The sequence below is a fragment of the Manis pentadactyla genome, chromosome 7, assembly GCF_030020395.1.
Source record: "Manis pentadactyla isolate mManPen7 chromosome 7, mManPen7.hap1, whole genome shotgun sequence".
Classification (NCBI taxonomy): Eukaryota; Metazoa; Chordata; class Mammalia; order Pholidota; family Manidae; genus Manis; species Manis pentadactyla.
The window spans coordinates 134,216,168-134,240,716 of NC_080025.1; the positions used below are offsets into that span (position 1 = coordinate 134,216,168).

The 24,549-nt window shown below is 42.5% G+C and overlaps 1 protein-coding gene across 1 annotated transcript in view; it reads right to left on the reverse strand.

Moving 5' to 3' along the window:
* CREB3L2 (cAMP responsive element binding protein 3 like 2) overlaps nucleotides 1–24,549 on the reverse strand; it is a 103,982-nt gene that overhangs the window by 22,332 nt on the left and 57,101 nt on the right. The window contains exons 2-5 of the mRNA XM_036905516.2: nucleotides 21,299–21,515; nucleotides 5,728–5,903; nucleotides 4,246–4,333; nucleotides 489–673 (exon numbers count right to left, since the gene is read on the reverse strand). Of these exons, the coding sequence (XP_036761411.2) occupies nucleotides 489–673; nucleotides 4,246–4,333; nucleotides 5,728–5,903; nucleotides 21,299–21,515 (666 nt within the window). The remainder of the gene's footprint in view (nucleotides 1–488; nucleotides 674–4,245; nucleotides 4,334–5,727; nucleotides 5,904–21,298; nucleotides 21,516–24,549) is intronic.

A 24,549-nucleotide genomic window follows, 5' to 3' on the forward strand; every position in this document is an offset into this window, starting at 1 on the left:
ATCACTTCCCATCTTCCACTTGCAGACAAAAAAAGAGCGAAATTCTATTCCAGAGCGTCAGATAGCAAAGCATTTAATCTGAGAGATTTTTTAATTCATCAAAGATTGCTTATTTAGAAAACAAGTGATTTCCTGTTGAGGGTCATAAAGATCGCCCAAACTGATGGTAAATATCTGTGATACAATTTTGAGGAGGAAAAAAACGACACAACAGTTTTATTTCTCATGTGAACAGCTACATAACATGTGAAGAAAAACTGGAAGCGTGCACAGGAGAAAGGAAGAGAGCTGGGTTCACGTGACAAGGTCAGAGGCAGTTCTTTAAAAATGTTCCCTAAGGTTGTTATCACCCTGTTATAGCAATTAAAACTAAAAACCTCATCACAGGGATAAAAATCAAGTGGCCTTGAATGGCACCAATTCTGGGTGAAGCTCCAAGCGACGGAACGGGAGGGCCTCATGTCCTGAGATGCCAGCCAGATACTTACGTGAGGTGCCGTGAGGAGGGGGGAGCTGGAAAGGGCGGAGGGGGCCCGCACCGCGGCTCTGCCTGGGCTGTGGGCCTGAGGCAGGCCGAAGGGGTGCAGGCGAGGGTTGGGACTCAGGCTGCCCTCCGAGTCACTGCTGTGGCTGCTGGGCGGGGTGGGAGGTAAGTGCAGGTGTTCCACGGAGGCTGAAGAAAAGAAAGCATTTCACTCATCAGAGAGCAACGAAGCAGGATGGCGGGGAAGTTAGACAGCTATTCATCCATATAGCGCAGCTGCGCAAAAAAATGAGGGATCTTCATGTGCTAGATGGAAAGATCTCCAAGATAATAGTATTGTTAAGAGGGAGGAAATGATCAAGGTGCTGAGCAGATATATTGAGTAGCCCTCCCTTTGTACAGAAAAGGGAAGAAAGAGAATACAGATTCATATTTTATTATATCACCATAAGACACCACTGGAAAATACAAGAAACATAAAATGATGACCTAACGGGGGCAGGGGAAAGTAGGGTAGACAGTGATAGCGCTGGAGTAAATTTTTACTGCATTCATTTCATATAGTTTCTGTAGTTTGACTTGCAAACTCTGTGAATTCATTAAGTGCTTTAAAAACTTCAAAAAAAAAAATAAAAAGCAAGGCCTGGGGCCCAGGAGGGTTCCCAGTGGCTGCTCTGAGAAAAGCTCATTTGTTTCTAGAGGAATGTGCATGGTAGGGACCACAGGCAAGATGCCAGGCATTCTTCATTCAGAAAATCCTAAAACCAGCTGTAGATAGATAAGTAGGCCCTGGAAAATAAGTGGGGGTTGGAGGGGTGGGCAGGAAGGGCTTTCTCCTGCAAAGTCCCTCAGCATCTAGAAGCCCACGCCCCACCTCCCTGAGGGAGGCCCGCCCTCTGCCAGGGCCCAGGTCCAGCACATGACTCCAGGGTAGCAGGGATGGCTCCTGAAGGCAAAATGGCAAAGAGCTCTAGGATCTCACTCTTTTTTCTGACCTGTAGACATTTCCGTTGTGCTGAGATACCTTGCAAACTGGCCACTGTTATTGGGCCAAAGGATGTAACCCTTGGGTAAACTTTTCTCCCTTTCATCCCTCCCGGGGCCCCCGGCACAACAGAGCCCTTAGTGCAGTGGCTCTGAACGGGGCAGGCGCCTGGTGCCTCACACGCCAGGGCGTGTGGGCAAGAGGACCACTTGGGGCCATGGAAACCTCAGTCTTCTCATCTCTTCAAATAAAGACCGTCTGACTAGTACAGTTGGGAAGGGCCCTCATAGACACAGTGACCCACCTAAGAAAAATGACCCCACCCACAGCTGCTCTTGCAAGAGACCAGAAGCAGCCAGGTGACTCGCCTTCTGCAATACCTGACATCCAAGTAACAGGTGATGTCCCTCTCGGCCACTCCCGCCTGCCACACTCCCTCCTAGTCACGGCACACAGTTTGCTTCTTCTCTCTCGTACAATCTCTCTCTTTCTCTCACTTTAACCCTCTCTTTCTCTTTTTCTACATACTTCTTTCATTAAATCCTCCCCCACTCCTTTGCCAAAGTCTTGCCTAAGAGCTTCCTGGGTTTTCTAAGAGTGTCAATGGGTACTCTTCAAGCTAAAGAATATTCTACAATAATCCTATATGCCTGTATTGCCAACACCCCTGCCAAGAATTCCAGGCAGCTTAAAAAGGAGGAGTCTGGGAGTGTCAGCCAGGGTTTCCCTGGTGCTGTGAGTACCTGGCACTTTCTGTCATTCAGTGAATAAGCAAAGAGGCCATTTGGCTGCGGTGGTTCTAATGCCCTGCGGCCCACGTAAACAAACCAAAAATCTATGCCTGTGAATGCCTCAAGGATCCCAAACTGAAACCCAAGGAAAACCAGTCCCAAGCAGCCAACTGGGCTTTAAGCTGTGGCCAGTTGCTCCCTTGCTTTGCTTCTCTGTCTCTACCTGAGCCCCAGGTGGGGTGCTACTAACCACTTCCCGGTTGGTGCTGTAAGTCGAATTGATTTTTGCACAAAGAAAGTCTTTACATTTTTAATGTGCCTCAGTTTATCTTTTAACAATGGTAGACAAAACCAAACCCAGGAGCAGACTAACCCATCAGGGGCTGCTGTTCCCTGTTCTGTAACATCCTAAAGAACTAGCCCAGGGTGCCAAGCGGCAGCTTGTCCCTTTCACTCAGCACAGTCCGAATTATTCTAATATCTTTGTCCTTTCCAGAAGGAAGGTGTTCCACAAAAAAAAAAAACAAAAAAACCAAAACCAGAAATGGCGTGACAGGAAAAGTGGAGTAAACTTGAATTTCTTCTTTCCTACTTTTAAGAGCTCCTGACCTGGCCACAGGTACCTGGGTATCAGGTTTCTAAGTATCAGTTGAATGCCGCCCTTAGGTTCCTGAAAGGCTGGAGACAATCAGCTACTCTGCTTAGAAGTTCCATTGCCTTCAAGGATATTGGCTTTCCTTCTCTCTGTTTATCTAGGATAATGAGGAAGGACTGCCATTTACTTTTGAAACATTTCTCCTCCAGTGAGCCCAGACTCTGAAGCCACTATAGAACTCATTGTTACAGGGATTCACTGTTACAACACTATGGAAGCAAATTGCAACATAAATTAAGAGCAAGGTGTATTTGATAGTTTTCATAAAAATGAAAGGAATTACTTTAAAAATATATATAAAGCAAAAAGGCACTAACACATACCACTCGTGAAAAGAAATACTGTCTCAATATAGATTCTAGTCAATATTGTTACTTTAAAAATTTTAATCCTTTCTTTACTGATAACAAAGGCAAATGCCCACCCTGATTGAATTGTCACAAATCAAATCCTGAATTAGTTTCTAATGGAAAGACGGTGGACAGTGCTTCCACAGACCTGCTCACACGTAACACCTACACATTAAGAATGGGCCACAGCACAGATGCCTTTTCTTGGACAAATGCATATTGCGATTTCTTCTTTATTGACCACACTAGTGAACCATCCTTGGAACCTTGTATTGAAGTATAAATAAAAAGGGAGGTGATGGCATGTCTGATGGCACAGAATTAAGAAGAGCAGAACCTATACACGGGCATCTCAACAAAAAAGGCAGAGAGCTTCCTAGACTCTACAACACTTAGGCAGCTGCGTGCAGGATTCCCAACAAGAATGAGAAGTCGGGGAAAAAGTGCCTGCCGCAGAGAAAGCGAAAAGTGAATGTATGACAATTTCAAGTATGACACTTTTTTACTCTACATGGATGGCAAGAAGCCCAATAAAAGGCATGAACATCATACATAGGAAGGAGGTTCCGTGAAACTACTGTCATCTAAAATCAACATTTAAAACACTGAATCACTCAAACAGAGACATTGTGAATTCACTTTACAAAGGGTTTACACCAGAGCTGTTTTAAACGGGCAAGGTGCCTTCGTGGATCTTTGTTTACTGGCCTCTACTGATCGTCACAATGTGCAGGGAGCTGGCGCGAGGGCAGTAGTCGTTAGTGTCCACGGCATCGCTGCCTGTAAAAGGTTTGAAAAATTCTCCTGGCAAGGAGTGACAGTAAAGTAAAAGATTCAGCTGGAAATTAAGCATAAACATATATGGAGAAGTAAAGTTTAGCTTTCCAAATTTGATTTAGAATCAAGGTTTCGAAGAAGGAGCTATCTCATAAAGCAAGCCCGCCTGTGGTACAAACTAACCCCAGCACTTTCTTCCCTTTCTCTTCAGACTGTGTGACGCTACCTGGTGACTGGAAGGAACACAGGGGGAGTGGACAGACCTTCTTTAGGAGAGAAGTTTAGGAACTGATCCACTTCATGAGGCTCCAGCTTGATCTTAGGAATAACCGTCTGGCATGAGGAATCAACCTAAAGGAAGAATTTCACACACTGTTTACAAACCAGTGACAGTAAAACGCCCGGGGGAGCTGGTTGTCCCGCCTCCCTCTCGGGGCAGCCCTGCTTCCCCGCCGCCTGAGCACAGGCTCCTGCTTTGACAGGCAGGCAAATAACCTCTCTTGCCTTGCCAAACCTGGCAGCACAGCTGATGGAACCCTCAGCATCCTAAAATTAAACCCCAGGACTCACCTAGCAGGGCTCCTTTCTATTGCTTTTATAGTCATGCAATGGTATTTTATCACGAAATAGTCTGGTAACTGTTTAAAAAGCCAGTTTGTCCCGCAGGAGGAACGTGTGAACCAAGCGGCATCCATTCCCTCCTGATGACTGACAACATCTAACCATGAAATACTCAGGACAGATAGGAGAATGGTATCTGGCCAGTGGGCAGGGAGCAAGACCATGACCCTGACTTTACAGAGTTAAAAATCCACTGAACTAACCATCTGTGGAGCAAAGAGACTCAGACATACTCCAGGAGCCCATGCCAATACACAGGTCGGGTAGCGTTTGATCAAGGAATTCTAGAGGGCAGCTCAGAGTGTTCTGTCTGCAAGCCCTCATCTTTGGTGTAGATGGAATGTAAGAGCACAAAGCCCAAGTGTGCACAGAAGCTGTGCTGGCTCTTCTGCTTCTGTGCTACCTTTTCCTGAACAGGCAGACCACACCGTGCTTGGAGGAGAGCTGAGCTAAAATAGAGTCATTGTTCATAACCTGTGGCTTTGAACTTTAAGGGAATTTAGGATTCCCAACATCTGGAAGAAGATGTACGAGTATGACTCTGGGCCATCTCCAGACACTGGAAATACCCAGAGAGAAGGTAGAATAAAACTAAATTCTACTTGCTATGGGTAAGGAATCGAGCAAGGAAGAAATCCCGATTTCTTATGTTTTCCACGGGTAATGCAATAAGGACTGGTAGGGGAGATCACCAGATTGGGTCAGGGCAACTCAGCATCACACAAGAAAGCGAAATATCACACAGGCACCAGCATTTCTGACGGCCATGGCACTGAAGCCGTGGGCTGTATCATTATCTTAGCCGCTCCCTTTGCATTGGCTTAAAAGTCAATCCCAGGGAGAATTTTTTTTTTTTTACCATGGATATCCATCTATATTCTTGTACTTTGTAAAAAGCAGCCACAGAAAAAATGAAATCAGACTTGCTACTGGTTTTTCTGGGCAATGCTTTTACAGGAAGTGATATAATCCATGCTGACACCAAATCAATGTTTCCTTGATACAAAGACACATACAGACAGAGTGACACAAACAGCCACCGGCTCCAAAAAGGTTAAATGCTGGTTGTCCTAGCTACATATCTTTTGATCAAGTCTGTTTAGATGAAAGAAAACTGAGTATACCCCAGTATTCATTTCCAGAGCGGGCTCCTCCTTCTCAAAAGGGGTGGAGATGGCTGTGATGGTCAGAGTGACAGAGGGAACAAGTCCTGGGGGTGGCTCATCCGTAATTGGCTCTGTCTTGATGGTTGTTGATGAGAAGTCTGTAGACAGGTACCATTTCTCACTTTCCACTTCATCTATGGGAAAAAGGCAAGCACACATATGAAAACTGGGTCAGAGCATCAGCCATGAGTAAAACAAATGACCCCTATCTTTCTCCTCAAAAACAGCTCTAACAAAGAATTCCTGAGAGAATAATAAAAGGACATAAAGTAAGGATGTAAAAGAGGCAGTAAGTGCAGTGAATGGCAAAGTAAGAACCTATACTCGCCTTCGCTGGAGTGTGAGGGCGCCTGAAGGAACGCAGGAAGAGTACATGCAAGAGGAGGACACTTGGCTTCCTGGGTGGAGCAGGAAGGAGACTGGCTGGGTGGGACAGCATTGGAGGGAGAATTTCAATGTGTGGTGCTTTATACTTTTTAGTTTTCAAACCAAGTGAAAGTGTTATATATTTAAAAATAAATAAAGAAGTATATTTAAAAATAAGAAGCAAATGATTGGCGACCAGCGTCTCAGGGAAGAAGACCGTAGACAATGGGTGGGTGATCTCCATCCTTCTTCCAATGGACAGTTGTTTCCTTTTTTATTTTCTTCTCACTCCTTTTTTTGTCTTCCTATGACCCCTTAAGTTGGCTTATAAGGCACATACCCCTTATGTCTTAAACCTGAAACTTCAGAGTTTGTAACAAATGTCTGAAATGAACTATATGCTCATCCAGAGAAAAGTGCTAGATCTTGGCAAGTCTGGGTCTCCACTTGCCATGGCCTTTCACAATTATCACAAGGCCTGGGGGTTGCAACAAAATAATAAGACAGAATAGATCTGACAGGTAGAAGCACCTCTTCTCCTAACACACATTCTAGAAGCCTAGAAAAAATTGTGTACTGTGTGTTTCTTACCAAGTTCCTTCAGGGCTAGTGCCACAGCACAGCCCTGGAACAGGAGGGAGGAGGGTAGGAAAGGAAAAGACAAGATTGCAAACAGGTGCAGAACAAGAAAAACAAGTCAGGGAGCCCCAAAGTCAGCATCCCTTACCTGAGACCAGTTTTACTAAAATGAGGCTTAAATAAAGTAAAGCTATGCACCTTGCTTTCTGAAAATGTTTAAATACACATACACCACATGCTTCATGAACCATTACTGAACAGGGGAGCAAGGTTGTTCACATTACAAAATTATTTCACGCTAAAAAATTGGACCCAAGTTTTTCTTAAGAAAAGGTATGTGAAAATCGTTCAGAATGGCTGGGGGTGGGCACAGAAGCTAAAAACTGAAGCTCATAATCATTAAAATTGTATCTCATAAGCTACTTCCTTGAAACGCAGGAAAAGGCTGGATTTATATTCACAAAGGAAAATTATTTTCCCCCTAAATCCAATTTATAATTGGCTTGATTAAGTATCCCAGCCCTGACTTGTTTCCTGAGGCCAGATAAAGACAGGTCAGAATTCTATTGGTTGACGATGCTTTGCTTTTAGAACTAGTTGTATAGAGCTGCTGAGCGCTATGGTGTGATGGGGGAATTTCCATCATTCATGGGTGTGCACCACATCCTGCCAAGGGGGAGGGGGAGGGAACAAAGGGCCTTTTGATGGTGGCCAGAGAGAAACCACACTGTATGGAGAATTCTGCTTGCCAGACGGGTGTAGAGAAGCAACTGGATGAGGAGCCAAAGAAGATTCTAATGCCTCTCCCAAAAGGAGCTTATGAACTAGAAGACTGTCACCTGCAAGGAAGACACACCCAGGACAAATCCAGTAAAGGGCTAGAGAAGCAGAGAGGGCACACTGAATCACATTCTCTCCATTCAGCAGTGATATGCTGATACCTTGACTTTGTGAAGTCAACACTTACAGCCTGTCCACACTGGGCAATATTTATCACTGGCAGAGGCTGGAAGAGAGAGAGTAAGATGAAATACAGCCTCAATCTATATTAACAGTAAGGAGGTATCCCTGAGGAAAAAGTCATACACAATTAACAGATAAGGTAAGACCCCTCTGATAAGGCCAGACCCGTGATCATGCAGTTATGATTGCTGTGATGAAATGAACTCATGAGGCCAAAATAGAAAAGGCAAAACAAAAAAGCAAACACAAAATTACAAGGCAAGAACATCCTAGCCACAGCAATCACACAACACAAAGAGATAAAAGGCATCTAAATTGGCAAGGAAGAAGTTAAACTCTATTTGCAGATGACATGATATTATACATGGAAAACCCTAAAGAATCCACGAAAAAACTACTAGAACTAATAACCAAATTCAGCAAAGTTGTAGGATACAAAATTAATACACAGAAATCTGTTGTATTCCTATATACAAAAAATGAACTAACAGAAAGAGAAATCAGGAAAGCAACTCCATTTAAAATTGCATCAAAAAGAATAAAAGACCTAGGAATAAACCTAACCAAGGAGGTGAAGGATCTATACTCTGAAAACTACAAGACACTTTTAAGAGAAATTAAAGAAGATACCAAAGAATGGAGATCTATCCCATGCTCATGGACAGGAAGAATTAATATTGTCAAAATGGCCATTCTCCCCAAAGCAATTTCAGATTCTATGCAATCCCTATCAAAATACCAACAGCATTCTTCAATTAACTAAAAGAAATAGTTCTAAAATTCATATGGAATCACAAAAGACCCCAGATAGCCAAAGCAATCCTGAGAAGGAAGAATAAAGCTGAGGAATTATGGTCCCTGACTTCAAGCTCTACTACAAAACTACAGTAATCAAAATAATTTGGTATCGGCACAAGAACAGACCCACAGATCAATGGAACAGAATAGAGAGCCCAGATATAAACCCACACATCTATGGTAAATTAATATATGATAAAGGAGCCATGAATATACAATGGGGAAAAGACAGCCTCTTCAACAGCTGGTGTTGGCAAAACTGGACAGCTACATGCCAGATAAAAACTGGATTATTGCCTAACACCACACACCCAAGGAAACTCAAAATGGATCAAAGACCTGAATATAAGTCATGAAACCATAAAACTCTTACAAGAAAACAGGCACAAAAATCTCTTGAATATAAACATGAGCAACTTTTTCCTGAACCCATCTCCTTGGGCAAGGGAAATAAAATAAAAAATGAACAAGTAGAACTATATCAAACTATGTACAGAAAAGGATACCGTCAGCATCCTACAGTATGGGAGAATACATTCATAAATGACTATCTGATAAAGGGTTAACATCCAAAATATATAAAGAACTCATATGCCTCAACACCCAAACAGCAAATAACCTGATCAAAAAATGGGCAGAGGATTTGAACAGACACTTCTCCAAAGAAGAAATACAGATGGCCAACAGGCACATGAAAAGATGTTCCACATCACTAATCATCAGGGAAATGCAAATTAAAACCACAGTGAGATATCACCTCACAACAGTTAGAATGGCCACTATCAAAAAGACAAGAAATAACAAATGCTGGTGAGGGTGCAGAGAAATAGGAACCCTCCTACACTGTTGGTGGGACTACATATTGGTGCAACAGCTGTGGAAAGCAGTATGAAGGTTCTTAAAAAAACTAAAAGCAGAAATCCCATTTGACCCAGTAATTCCACTCCTAGGAATTTACCTGAAGAAAACAACCTCCCTGGTTCTAAAAGACATATGCACCCTACGTTTATTGCTGCATTATTTACAATAGCCAAGATTGTAAGTGTCCATCAATAGATGAATGGAAAAAGAAGAGGTGGTACATAGACACAATGGAATACTCAACCATAAAAAGAAAAGAAATTCTGCCATTTGCAACAACATGGATGGAGCTAGAGGGTATTATGTTCAGTGAAATAAGCCAGGCAGAGAAAGACAAATACCATATGGTTTCACTTGCTTGTGGAGTATAAAAACAAAACAGAAGGAACAAAACAGCATTAGACAGACACTGAGAAGCGATTAGTGGTTTCCAAGAGGGAGGGGAGTGGGAAGGGGTGGGGGCAAGGGGGACTGTTGAACCACTGTGATGTACATTTGAGAAAATAAAAATAATATAAGTAATAATAAATTACAAGGCAAAATGAAAACAGGTAGTGAAATCATTTCTTCCAGTGTAGCTAAACCATTCTCAAGGTGCATGGATTCATAAAATAGGTCAAGATAGTTTATATTTTTAATGTTCAGTGTCCTACACTTCATTGTGAATTTTTAAACATATATAATCATTGCTGTATCAGGGATGGAGGCTGAAGGTCAAATGGCAGTACTTGAACTAGGAAACAAAACCTCTCTCAGAGACAACTGAAGTCTTCCAGGAGAGAAGCCCCAGGACGCTCTCTCGCCTCCTTTGAGCTTTCTTGGTGTCACCTTCATGCTTCCACTTCAGCACAGCAATTTATTATTTTACCTTGAACGATGTCTTTATTGAATTAGAAAGAAGTTTAAGGCCATCAAGCTCAAATACATTTTTCATATATGAGGAAACTGACATGCAAGTCGAGATCACACAGCAAACTGGTGGTAGAACTCAGATCTCTGCACGTCTGTTTAGAATTCTTTCCATTAAAGAAACAACTAAAAATGTAGATAAAGATCTGTGTAGATAAAATATGTTCACTGGAGCATTATTTATAATCACAAAGCACTGAAAGTAACTAAAACATTAAAGAGCAAGCTTAATGCATCATGTATGCAGAACATGTACAACAGAACATGTATGCAGCCAGTAGTACTACATGTATAAAGCCTTTTTAATAGAAAGGTACAGATTTATGATAGAATATTGAAAAAAACTGGATTTAAATTTATAAACTATTAATGAAAAAAGTGATAGGAAAAAAGACTGAAAGGAGATATGTCAAAATAGTAAAAATATCTCTGGACAATAATTCAGAATATGAGCGACTTGTTTTTCTTTGAATTTCATACTACTTCTAAATTTCCTATATTGGGAATCTTTTGTCCCTCGATGATCACACATGGACATGGCCTGATTCTTTTCTGCCTACTCTGCTTTATACCTTATGATACTAATTATCAGACAGAAGGCCATTTGGAGTCCCTTGACTTCACAAGAGTCAGTAAGTACATATGTTATACATTGCATTACTGGCCCTAGTTCTTCACTCATCCCTCTATCCATGTCGTCTGCCATATAATTCTGCCTTGCCCTCCCACCATGGACTAATCGCCACCACGGGATTGGCCATCCAACTTGCTTTGGTGAAAGGGATGTTAGCTTCCTAACACAAGTAGTCTTCAAATGTGCTTACACAACTGGACTTATACACAGTACTTTTGCCATAGAAATGAGAAGGATATGCCAGAACAACCTACTGATTCCAGGAGAATGACAGACACATAAAACAGAGTTGCCCTCCAATGAGCTTGGCCATGATCAGCCAACTCTCTGCCTTAGACATGTGAGTGAATCTAGCTGCCCCCCACCTAAATCAGCCAACCTCCGGCCAGGCACAGACACATAAGCTATAATAACAAATGATTGTTGTTAAAGCTGATGAGTTTTGGGGTGGTTTGTTATGCAGCTATACAATAGAGTTGAATGTATATACAAGAAATTAAATCTATTACATCGGTATTACAGTGGCAGTTGCCAGTAGAGAAAAGAACTTTCATTCTGGATTACTAAGTGCTGGCTTGTACTCTGTCTCTCAAAGGAAATAAATAACAAATCAGAGAAAACAAAACGACAAATGTAACCTATGAGGTAAGGGTTAACAAAGTATAGAGTTAAAAGGAATGAGTGGAACATGTATTACAATTTTTCCACATGACCTTATTTTTACAGTTTTATTTCATTGGCAAAATGATCAGTAGAGCCACCATGGGTAGAACTGGAATTATCCTTAGATGTTTGGCTAAACTAAAGAACAAGAGTCAGTACACACTCTACACCCTCTAATTTCTAAAACTTGAAGCTCAGATATTGAGTGAAAAAGCCTTTTTCCCCCACTAAATTGTGTTTACATGCCTTTTAAGTTTCATTTCCAAAAGAAAACACAACCCAGTCAGGTCAGTAGTGCATCCTAGGGGGCGTAGGAAAAACAACAGCCATATCATCTGATTTTACTTCAACAGCTTCCAGGCAAAGGGCAGGCTCAGCTGGCACATGACCTCAGCATCACCACTCAACATCAGCAAGAAAACAAGAACAAGCCACTGACTCATGGCAGTGAGCAAGTCCTTCCAAGGATGGCATGGGGCTGCTATGAGCAAGGGAGCTAGACACCAGGATTACCACGACAGCAGCGTGGACAGAGGGGCTAAGAAAAGACACAAAATCAAGGCCAACACCAAAATGCAGACCCTCAATCATTTTTGCATGTCCTGCATAAATAACTGCATTGAATAGATGGTGATTCCCAGGAAAGAACAAAAGAAGATGAAACTCTAAGTTGGGAATAGGCAGTATCTTTATAAATATGTTAGGCATACATGTACACACACAAATTATGTACAGATAGACAGTGTGTGCACATGTCCTTAAAAATAAATCACATAGGAATAAATACCATTTATATGATACACACACACATATATATATCCATCTGCTATTTATGTAACATGTCTAAAGTGAAAAAGAAATTTTTATAAATTAAGTAAGTATGCCTCATCTCTATTCCTCAGCATTTGATAACTGTGATGGCCTTTCAAAATTTTTCAAAGGAGCTGGTAAATCCTGACTGATTTTTTATGTCAAAATCTCTTAAAGGAAAAATGCCAAGGCTGAGTTGTGGAGGTTGGCAGAGGGGCAAGAGTTCACTTGAATGTGTCAGAATCATATAAACCTCAGCCTACTACATACTTGTATGGAAGCTAGAGGCCGGTCTGCCCGTGGTCCCCTCCCTGAGTGCTTCAACCCTGAAGTAACCTTCACTCATGAGTGGCATAAAGAGGTGTTGAAAATATTTAAAATAGCAAACACTGAACTAAGAGATGTGCTAAACATTGTTCTAAGTGCTTTACATACATACATTAATTTAAGCCTAAGAGTAACCATGTAAGGCATGCACTGACACTAACCCATTTTATTCAGTCGAGAGACTGAATAACTCACCTGAAGTTACCTGGGATTCATAGTCAGGCAAACCAGCTCCACTGCTTCTACTCTTTGCCGCTCTAGGATATTGCTTTCCAAGAGATCAATGATAAAATAGCTCTCTAGTCAAAAGTGATTATTCTTCAAGCATTTGGATGTTATCAGGAGCCCATAATTATCCATTGCCAAAAGGACAATATTGGTTCTTTCTATATTTCTCGCCTTGGCCTAAACAGACTTCTAATCCAATGTAATGGAGGTGAAAAAAATCCCAGTTTAAAACCAATGAACAGTAGCTAAAACACTGTGAGTGTTCACTGTGTGCCAGGCACTGTTGTAAACATTTCATGTATGTTAGACAAGCTTCTGTGATCAAGACAGTTTCTATCAGATATCACCCCTAATCCCATCCATGTTCTTCCTGTGCTTGTATATACAGAACCTTCCCCTCACTCCAGTCATTCATATTGTGGCCAGTTGGTAAATCATGTATTTAATCATATAGTAATCTGAATAAAGGCAATCATAATAATAGCTAATATTTGTTTAGTGCTTACTAATTGCCAGGCACTGTTCTCAATACTTAACATGTATGAACTCATTTAATCCCTATAATAGTATGAGGTAAGTAGTATTATCATCCTCATTTTAAGGATCAGGAAAGTGAGACACAGGAGTTGAGCAACTTGCCCAAGAGCACACCATTAGCAACTGGCTGAGCCCAGATTCAAATCAAGGCAATTTGACTCTAGAGATTGATTTGACTGTACATTATCGGTATTCCATGTTTAGCATTTCAGGTCTTCCTGTAGGATACTGTGTTTAGAGTATAAACTGTGAAACAAACAGTTGATTTTAAAAGACTTATTTAGTACACACATAAAAAACTCTCTTGCAAGCTTTTTTTCCTTAAGTGAAATTATGACTCTCACTCATGAACATCCAAAGTAACTTTAATTGCTAATAGATATACACATGGCTTTCTTATACTATTCCAGCATTGTAATGGCTAGGCGGACAAAAACGTCATTATTTCATTTTTTTAAGGGGGAAATATCTTTATCTTTTTACCTGTTAGAAAAAGTAAGTAACATAATACCAAAAAGGGTGATGAATATACCAAAAAAGCATATACCACAAGGCCAAGCTCAGATTTGGAGAGGACAACTGCTTCCCTGTTCGTCCAACCCAACTGAAATCAGGTTCTTTCTTTAGCCCATGCATGTCAGAGGATCCAGTTTTTTCTCTGTAGGCAGATGATAAACACATCTTTCTCTACCCCCTGAATCTACCCTCTTTACCACTGGCTCAGACTGATGCTCTTGCCAGTAGCTCAAAGGAAGTGTGATGAAGATACAGCTATTCCCTGCCTTTCTGTGAGTTCTTCCAGGTCCCACTTCCCTGGACTATTTCAACATCAAGATGTCATCAACACTGCAAACCAGACCTCAGTCATCTGTGACTCACCTCTACCCTCGACTCAGCACACTCAACCATGCGCTAATCCCGCTGCGGGTTTCATTGGACCATTTCAAAATTCAGGATTTCTTTGCCATGCATATTACCCGTCTTTCCACTTCTCCCTCGGTTACCATGCACCTCTTCCCTCCTCTTGGCAATCTTTAGCCATGAGACATCATTTCCTTCCTACAGTCTCCAAAAAACAGCATCTCACTTTCCTAAGATCCTATGTCCCAACAAACCCCGAGTCTTTGCCTTCCTCCAGGCTGTCCCATTTTACCTCAAGCAGCCTCACACCAGCAGTACCTGACCATCGGTAGACTATGTTTTCATTACCACCTGTGAAAACAGGTCCATAAATTAAGAGTTTCCATAGTAAGCCAGCCTATCTAGCTATCCGTTGCCCCTGTTAGCTCTAGAAGCCCCACTAACTTAAACAGAAGGAAGATGATTATTATTTCTATTCCTGGCCCCACCCTCTCTGGACACAGAACAGCCACAGTTGCAGACCCTGATTCCACCCAAAGTAAGGTCACCTTGGCTCATGCATGATGCCAATACTGTATTAGGTCACTTCTGATTTAGTATATTTTATGCTGAGTCTATGGATATTTTATTTATTTTCTAATTCTGTTCTTGTATCATCTGGGAGGACAGTGTGCGCATGTCTAGTTCTCTCTGAACAGCCTTCACCAGCACTGCTAAGTTTCTTCTTTAGGAAGAAGAAGGAAATTAAAGAAGAAAGCAAATGAATACACAGCATCACAATTTAATTACAAAGGAACAGGACTAAAGTAGAGTAACTCATAAAGATACCCTCCATTTGGTGAGACGCAAGACTTGGTCATGCAAATTAAACTTTTATTTCTCAAAGCATAAAAAACTCACAGACATTTTACTTGGATGTTTTGCTTATCTCTTTATAACCTCTTTTTTTCGTTGTTGTAAGATCAGAAAACTCTGCTTAGACACTGGTTAATAGCCTCAATCATGGGGAAAATGATTGCTCTGGACATAGGATGTCTTTCTGGTGGTTTTGAAGGCCAAGCCCACAGTCTGAGGACTGGCTTTGTGGTTACTGAACTACATGAAGTTCATTTAGCTCTAGTGTTTCAGAGAAGTCAAATTTGGTCCTGAAGATATATGACTCCTATGTAATCTTAGACCAGTGTTTCTCAACCTTTTTGGGGGCCATAGACTCTTCTGAAGATCTAAAAAAAACTTGTAACTGCTCACAGCAGAAAAACTGACAAATGTAGATAGCCCAAAATTTTGTATACAATTTTAAGGGTATGCAGTCCATCTGCAGTCCATGAGAGGTTAATAGGATGAGGACACCTACACATGCCTTGTATAATTAGCCTGAGATTTGAGGAGGGAGAAAGGAGGAGGGCGAGTTAGCAGGGAAAGACAAGGAGGGAAGAAGAGAAAGAGGTTGAAAGAGAAGGGAAGAGGAGAAAGGGGAGGAGGAGGAAGAAAATTAAAGAGAAAAATCCTAATAAACTAGGAAAGAGTCTCTACCCGAACTCTTTGTTACCACTTTTTTTTTCAAGCTTAGAAGCAATCACAGATGAATTGCATTTCACTTAAGTAAAATTGGACAAGGCAATCTGAATCATTGGCTTTCCCAGGTACAAGGAAATTGGACTCACTGTCACCAAAAATAAGGACTCCTGGGTTTACTTAAGTTTTTTTCCCAATGCAAGAGATAAGGAACATTAAATTTAATGTGAACAGCAATTTTTAAATGCTGCCTCTTACGGCTTAATTATTGCCTAAAGAACTGTCACCCTCCTTCAAGAGGAAAGAGATCTGTCTGACTGAGTACTCGGCTGCAGAGGAATCCTTGCAGACAGATCCTCCCTAAGGCAGATGCAAAGTGGGGTTCAAATTAATAAAATAATTATGTCCCCAACATTCATGCATCCACACAAAACTCAGAAAAACAATGAAGCTAAGACCTAGACAAAGCTTTTGTGGGTAAGGTCACCATCCATTCAACACACTAACTTTGATTGCATATGTCCCGAAGGGTTGCCATTCATGTTCAGTAGCCCCTACTCATAAAAGTGCTTTTGCTGGCATTGGAAGGTGGTTTTTACTCAGAGAAAAATCGCTACTTGAAGATGAACTGTGGATCAGAAAGTCTTTGTAAAACATATCTGACCTGTCGTACCTGTTCTGAGCAAAGTACTAGCCTGGCCTATTGTAGCACAGGATCTATAAACAGAACAAGGCACCATTTGTGGGAACTGAATGGTGTGTGTTTTGGCCTAATGATATGAAAGCCTTCCTGGCAAATATCTGCTTAATACTTCTCCCCACACTAAGCTATGGGCATAGGTGGCCCCATGAATTCCTGTATGTTGCCTTTATGTTGATTAGAGTTAAAAAAACAAAGGAGGAATTTCCTCATGGAAGAGAAAGAGACTCTGAACTTTCAGAAATCTGCTTATTTGCAATCATTTCACTAGGGACCTTGTTTTAGAAGAAAAGATGGCCTAGCCCTTTGCCCTCCACCTGCTTTCCTCTAACCATTGGCACTGTTTCAACTCTACTCAACATTTCAAGGTCCCAATAAATTCTGCCTCACTTCATGCAACTTTTCCCATGCTCTTCAGTGGGTTTACTCTTTCTGCTCTGAATTTACAGTTTAATTTCCTGTTAGGATGTTGCTCACATTCTGTCTGATAAAGTATTGGGGTACCTAGCATTTTCATGAGACTCTGAGTTACTTATAAGCGAGATCTAATTTTACTATGTGTCCCACAAGAATCTAGGATGGTGCCTGACACACAGCAGGTGTTCAACAAACATATGTGGAACTGAAGGGAAAAGTTAGTGTACCTATATTGTTCAGACCATCTCTCATCTGCATAGTCAAGAATTGCAAGGCTGCAGAATGGCTGACTACTTCACAGACGGTAACTATCTGAATCCAATATAAGATTGCTATATTGTTATCACACTCTGGCCACAGGGCCTCTGCATTTGCTGTTTCCTCTGCCTAGAAGCGTCTTCCTGAGACATTTAGTTCTCTCCCTCATTTCTAGCTGACCTTTGCCCAAAAGTTAACTTCAAAGAGGGACTGTCCCTATCTATTCGACTTAAAATTTCAACACCCACCCCTCACGTGCCACCATGGTTGGAATGTTTGTGTCCCCCAAGTTCATATGTTGAAATCCTAATGCCCCATGGGATGGTATTAGGAGGTGGGCTTTTGGGAGGTGCTTAGGCCACGAAGGTGGGGCCCTCATGAATGGAGATGATGCCCTTATAAAGAGACCCTACATGCTCACCAGTCTCCTCCACCATGTGAGGATATAAGGAGGAGTGTATAACCAGAGTGGGCTCTCACCTACCATGCTGTCACCCTGATCTCAAACTTCCAGCCTCCAGAAATGTAAGCAATAAATGCCTGTTGTTTATAAGCCCCCCAGTCTGTAGCATTTTGTTCTAGTAGCCCAGACAGACTAAGAAACCTGCCTCCAGCAGCTCCCTATCCCTTTTTCTGATTTTTTAAAAATATCACTGATTGCCATCTCATAAGCTATACATATGACTTCGTTTTTCTTATTTTCTTCCCCTCTGCCCCATCTCCTAGAATGTACACTCCTAGATCTCTGCTCCACAAGGGCAGAGATCTTTGTAAATTGTGGTCACTCCTTTATACCCCAGTGTTTAGCATAGTCCCTGGCAAGTTAAGCACAAGGTAGGTACTGAATAAATAGCTCTGGAATGAATTTTTTTTAATGAATCATAAAGTAGTTATAAAATACCTACTTCAACTCAGCACTGTGCTTGGGCCTGTACAAGACAACTGATCCAAATCAGGGAGTACCACCTGATCAAATGCATGCAGCCCAGTGTGTCTGCAGTTAGAGGGAAGGCAACGCATAGGAGAGCAGAGCAGGTGTTGTCTCTGATGCCATCACCAAAGGTTAGGAACATGCTTCAGCCTTCCATACCTTCTCCCTTAGCAACTCACTGCACAATTTAGTCAATGAAGTCAGGGTCTACCAGGTACCTTCAAAGTGCCAAGCACAATGCTAGGTACCAAGAACACACAATTGCACTTGCTCACCATCAACTCAAAATAGAGAGAAGAATAGAAAATAATGGATGGCTGGGTAATATAAAGATAACTGTAATAGTCTCCACACAAATGGCAAAAAAAAAAAAAAACAGTACTATGAAAACATAAAGGGTGACGTCTTCGAGATGGGACAGTGTGACATCAGCTGAGTCCTGAGGAACAGGTGGGGACCTGACCAGTAGGGGTGAGCGGATGGTGCAGAGAAGGCAATGAGGACTCAACGTAGAGAACAGGGTAAGAAAAGGCATGGGGCGGACAAGGCAATGCAGAGCCACACAGACGGGGAGCCATGAGGCCAGGCGGGGAAGGCAGGTCGGCTCAGCCCACAAAAGCCATAGTGTGAGGTGGGTTTCATTCTGCAGAACAACAGAGAACTATTTCAGATTTTGTAATGGGGAACTAATAAAAACAATGTCGAATAGCTAGCAGTCTTCTTGAACCTTTCTATACCTTTACCCCCATGTAATTGCTTGGAGTATTGACTTTATAAGAACCTAACTGCTATTCAAAGAAATATTTCCATTCATTGGTCCTAAGAAACTAGCTCCATTGGATTCACAGTTTGTCTCTGCCCTCTGGAAGATTGTCATCTAAAGCAGATTCACGGAATCTAACAGACATATAAAGAACAATCTAACAACAAAATAATCCAACAGTCAGTTTCACAGCTAGGGACCCACTATCACATTTCATGGCAGAACATGGTTGGGAAGTTGAACAACTCTCTACAAAATCTTCCTGATCACCTAAGGTCCAACCATCCACTTACAGCGATTATTTTTTAATAATAACAACTGCAACAGCAGCTAAGAATATGCTTACTACTCGTCAGGCCCTGGACTAGATATTGGGATATATTATCATACTTAATCCTCACAAGAGAAGAAACAGGTGCTGTTATCATCCCCCTTTTACACATGAGGAACCTGTGGCTGGGAGAAGTTAAGTCATTTGCTCATAGCTGGTCAGCAAGTAGAATATAAAACAATCTCTGACTGCAGAAAGAGTAACCTTAACCAGTACCCTTAGCACCAGTTTGACACTTTACAGTTGGTTGTATACATTTCTAATGTTCCCCACCTGATAAGGTCTGTGAGAGCAATGCAGAAAAAAGGATTTTTTTCCTTTATTTTTCTTCAGTGTCTTGTGGGTGAACTTAAGAACCACTAGGTGAAGGGATGGCTACACTGTAAGGAACTGATAATACTTGATAAAGGAATTCACACATGAGGAAAAGTTACTTTACAGACATTATTACAAGGACCTCTCCTGGTATTCACATCCTTGTATGGTCTCCTGCCACAATGAATCCGGACTGCCTGTGTGACCGACAGAATAACCTGCAGGGTTAGGTCACAAAGTTATCCAGCCTCTGCCTCGTTTTCTTGGTCTCTGGGGTGCCTCACTCTTTGGAAGGCAGCTATGCTTACCACTGCACCTCACTCTTTGGGAAGCAGCTGCCATGCTCTGGTGACAACACCACAGCAACAGAAGAAGGAGGAGGAGGAGAAGCCCATTCATTGAAATGCTATGTGGCAGGCACTGTCCTAAGTTCTTTAAACACATCACATCATTTGCTCTCCTGACAGCTACACACCCTCAAATTATTTCGGCGTGTTTCCTCCCTTCCTTCCCCAGACACGTCCACTGCCCTGTTCTCCTGGTCTGAGGCAGAGGAAGTAGACAAACTACAGAGAAGGCTTAAGTCGTCATGCACCTAACCTCTTGTCAGGAAAAAGCTGAGCATAAGGCTCCACAGCGTCCAGCCAGGGAAGAGTCCACTCACAGATTCGCAGCATTCGCTTCACTGAGGAGATCAGGAAAAATTTCCAGGGCTGCCAATCAGCACACCTCTTCTCAGGAAGAGCGTAGCTTCTCAACAGACCTCTACAGCTTTTTCTCTCCCAAGACAGGATGTTTTACTGGTCCCACAGTTAGTTCTTTCAGAGGCCAGTAGTAGGCCTAAGGACCCCACTGAGGAGGCAGACCCCACAAAGCTAATGCCCTATTTGAAGAAGAAGGTGCAGGCATTTGCCTTTAAGCTAAAGGAGGCTGAGGGAGCTTGTTCTGCAGGCGGCCACCTCCCAAAGATGCAGCCATGTTCAGTGGCATGAGGAGGGGACGCGGCCCCGGGGCCATGCCAGAAGAGGTCCAGTTAGCGACCATTCCCCACCACAGCCTCCAGCGAGAAGAAAGCATAACCTTAAACTAGGATTAGAGAAGATGCTTTTAAAAACTTACACAAGGAACTAAGACAAACAGCTGGTTATACCTTTAGGAAAACAAAAGACACAAAATTAAACTTAGAAGGTGTATCTACATTAGTGAGTTTAGAAGATGAGCATACAGCAATTAAGGCCTAAAGAGTAATGGTCAAAACACCTGAACATCTCTAAAGTCAGGAAAACCAGACCTTCAACGACTACCACACTGACAGCACCGACGAGGGGCACAAAAAGGTCACCGACAAGACAGTCTAGGACACGGGCTGAATGGAGCATGCTGGAAAGGGGTAAAGGGGATACCCAGGAAGCTTCCATGGAGAAAGTGGTCATGAAAATTCTGTCTCCGGAAAAAAAGACATGACCCCATGAAACAAGGGACCTACTGGAATTATCAACCAAATAGGCCAGAAAGATGGCATGCAGCCCTCTCTACAGGGTCAAAGAAAGCAGTTACTCTCACTCAGTTACAGCAAATTCCCAGAGTACACAGCCGAGGGTAGAGAGGGGGTGCTGTGCCCGCAGCCCAAACTCAAGCCTTTACACAGAATAGCTCTGTGGGTAAAGCAGGCGCCGACGACGGCAGAGCACACCTTCCACACCCTCAAGGAGCTCAAGTCAAAGGCACCACCGCCCCAGGTGTTGCCCCTGCTCCGACTTTACCGTCATGGAAGCTGTCACTGCTGGTGACGTGGCCAAATGGTGACTGGGCGCGTGGCTCCTCACACAGGGAGTAGCTGTGCTCAGCCTGGATGAGAGGCGCCGGGGATGTGGGGGACGGTTCCACCTCCATTGACACACTCTTCTCCGAGAGGAAAGGGTCGTTCAGGAGCTGACCCAGGACGTTCTGGGAAAACTCATCCAGAAGTTCTGAGAAGTGCTACAAGAAACAAAGGAGGAAGAATTCAGTTTCTCTCAGCCATGATCTGATATTTACATACATATTCTAAGGTCAATACGCCCCCCGCTGCTTTAAATGAAGTCACTGACGCGCCATGTCTAGTGATCTGTTGCTGTGTAGCAAACCACCCTGAAGTTTAGTGGTTTAAAACCCAACAATTTATTATTTGTCATTCCTCCATGGGTTGGCTGGGTGGGTGAGCTGATTTTCATCTGAGTTTGCGGTCCGAGCCGCAATGAGCTGGAAGGCTGGCTGGGCCTGAGGGCGGGGCCTGATGAGGGCGGGGCCTGATGAGGGCGGGGCCTGATGAGGGCGGGGCCCGAGGGGCCTTTTTCTCAGAGAGGCTCTGTCAAGCTGGGATTCCTCACATGATGGCAGAAGTGTTCCAGGAGTGAAAAAAACAAAATGAAATGGCCTCAGAAGTTGCACACCACCCATCCTTCCACATTCTTTTGGTCAAGGCAAGTGACAAGGCCAGCCCAGAGTCACGGGCCGGGAAAAGGGACTCCACCTCTTGAGAGAGGAATGGCAAAACCACACTTCAGATGCATGTGGACAGAGATTGCATGACTCACTAGGAGCCATCACTATAACTGTCTACTGCATTTTACATTGGGAATACTTTTAAATGAGCTGTCTGGTATTTCTATAGCATGGCAGTGCTGTTGATGGCAAGATGCCAAGTTCAAAGGCATCAGAGGCAGCTTCTCTTCATTCTCCCCACCCCCTGGATTTTGTTTGGCTCCGGTTTTTCCTTAATCTCCTTAATCCCTTCTCATCCTCCATCTCCAACATCACCAACTCCCTAGCCCCCAGCATGCCATGAAGGTGCTATAGGAATGGTCTGTACATATACACACAGGATTCCTATATCCCTTGTTCCACTGTCCCTTCCAAAGGGGCTGCAGGCCCGTCCACTCTTGCTCATTGATGGGGGAAATGCATGATATGCAGATCTGTAGGATAGCATTTCACACCCGTGGCTTCAGGCCCATTCACTGTCACTCACTGATGGGGGATCTGCACGGCACGAAGATCTGCAGGATCGCGTTTCACAACCTTGGCTGCAGGCCCATCCACTGTCACTCAGTGACAGGGGATCTGAATGGCACAAAGATCTGTAGGATAGCATTTCACACCCGTAGCCCTCTGGACATGTTGAGCATTTGGGGATAATTCTTTCTTATGCGCGTGGGGCAGTTCCATGCACTACAGGATTAGCAGCCCTCCTGGCCTCTACCCACTCAATGCCAGTCACACTCCCCTAGTTTTGAAAACCAAAAATATCTCCAGACACTGCCAAATGTCCCTAGGGGAAAAAAAGTCATCCTTGGTTTAGAACCACTACTATAGAGTATATTAAAAATAATAAGAAGAAGATGTAATATAATTTAAAAGCCCATTTTGGCACCAATTGTGGGAGCTACTTAATGTTCCCTAGGTCACAGACTAACAGGTGTCATCCTTACTAATTAAACTTTAGGGATGCTTCTGGCATAGAAAGGAAGTTACAAACGCAGATACAGAGATGAGAGAACTGATTGGAAATGGTAATGTTTAGGGTAGGCAATGAAAACTCTCGGGATTCACATAAGTAAGTCCTACCACTAAACAGAAGGGTCCGTGAAGGTGCTATGAGAACTGGAGAGGGTGGCTGGGAGAGAGTTCTCTGGATGCAGACACATATACAAATGGAAGGTCGTTAGGAGCATAAGGCAAGAATTCCCAAATGCCAACGGTCTGTACCACAATTACTGGGAGAGTTTTGTTTTAGTCATCTTATAGTGAAATATTTTAAGCATTCTGAAAAATTATACAGAATAGTACCATGAATAATTATGTATTCATTCCTTTGAAAAATATCTTATTTTTCCATGCTTCCTGCTGCAACCTTTTTTCTTTACCCTTTCTTTCCTTTTCAAGAAATAAACCATGTTAAAGCCCCATCCATTCCCCTTCTTCCCTCTCAACATTAACTACTACCGTGAACTTGGTGCTTTTCATTCCCATATAGGTCTTCACGCTTTTATTACATATGTGTTTCCATTACATATGTTTGAATGTTTTTGAACTTCAAATAAAGAGTACCATGCCTCATACATCCTTCTACAACTTTATTTTCTCAAAATTTTTTTTACATTTATTCATGTTTATACATGTTGCTCTATTTCATTCATTTAAATTTCTGAATTGTATTCCATTGTATTTACCCATTTCCTCTTGCAGGATAAATATTTTATTATTATATATAACACTAGAATAAACATTCTTGAACACCAAGGGAAATTTTTAAAAACACAGAAATCCTGTGACCGTCAGAGATTTTGACTTAGCTGGTCAAAGGCATCTACGTTAAAACTATCACCGCCTGTAATTCGAATGCTCGCTTCAATCTTTCAACCACTGAAGGTCAACCCCATTGCCATAAATCTTCCCGTCCCTACATGACCTTACAGTTAAGTCCCTAGATGTTTAAAAAGTCCCTAGAAGTTCAGATATGCCGAAGTCAAAGGAAGATTCATGGATTTTACAGTTACCACGTGCTAAACTTCAAATAGAAACCAAGGATGCAAAATAGTAAGTTAAGAAGATTTTTAAAAGCCCTTACCTTCCCAGAGCTTACCATTTAGGCCAGTGCTTCTCAAACTTTTATGTGCATATGAATCACCTGGGGGTCTTATATGCTGATTCACAAGTCTAGGTTGGCCTGAGATTCTGGATTTCTTACCAGCTCCTGGGTAATGCTGCTCATCAACTGACCACACTTTGAAGAACAAGGAGCAGAACCACTGCCAAGCTAAGATTAGAACCCAGGGTTCCTCAGGTCGGTGTCTGATTCCCTTAGTGTGTCCCCAAATTTACTGGTTGGGTAATGGTGAATATTCTGCATGTGTCTGATGGAGTTCAGGACCAAAATTAAGGCAACAAAAAGAGAAAGACGTAACACAGAATGTAAAATGCAAAAGCAAGAGGTTGAATTCACACCCTGAGTTTCCAAGCCACAACTCTGTCT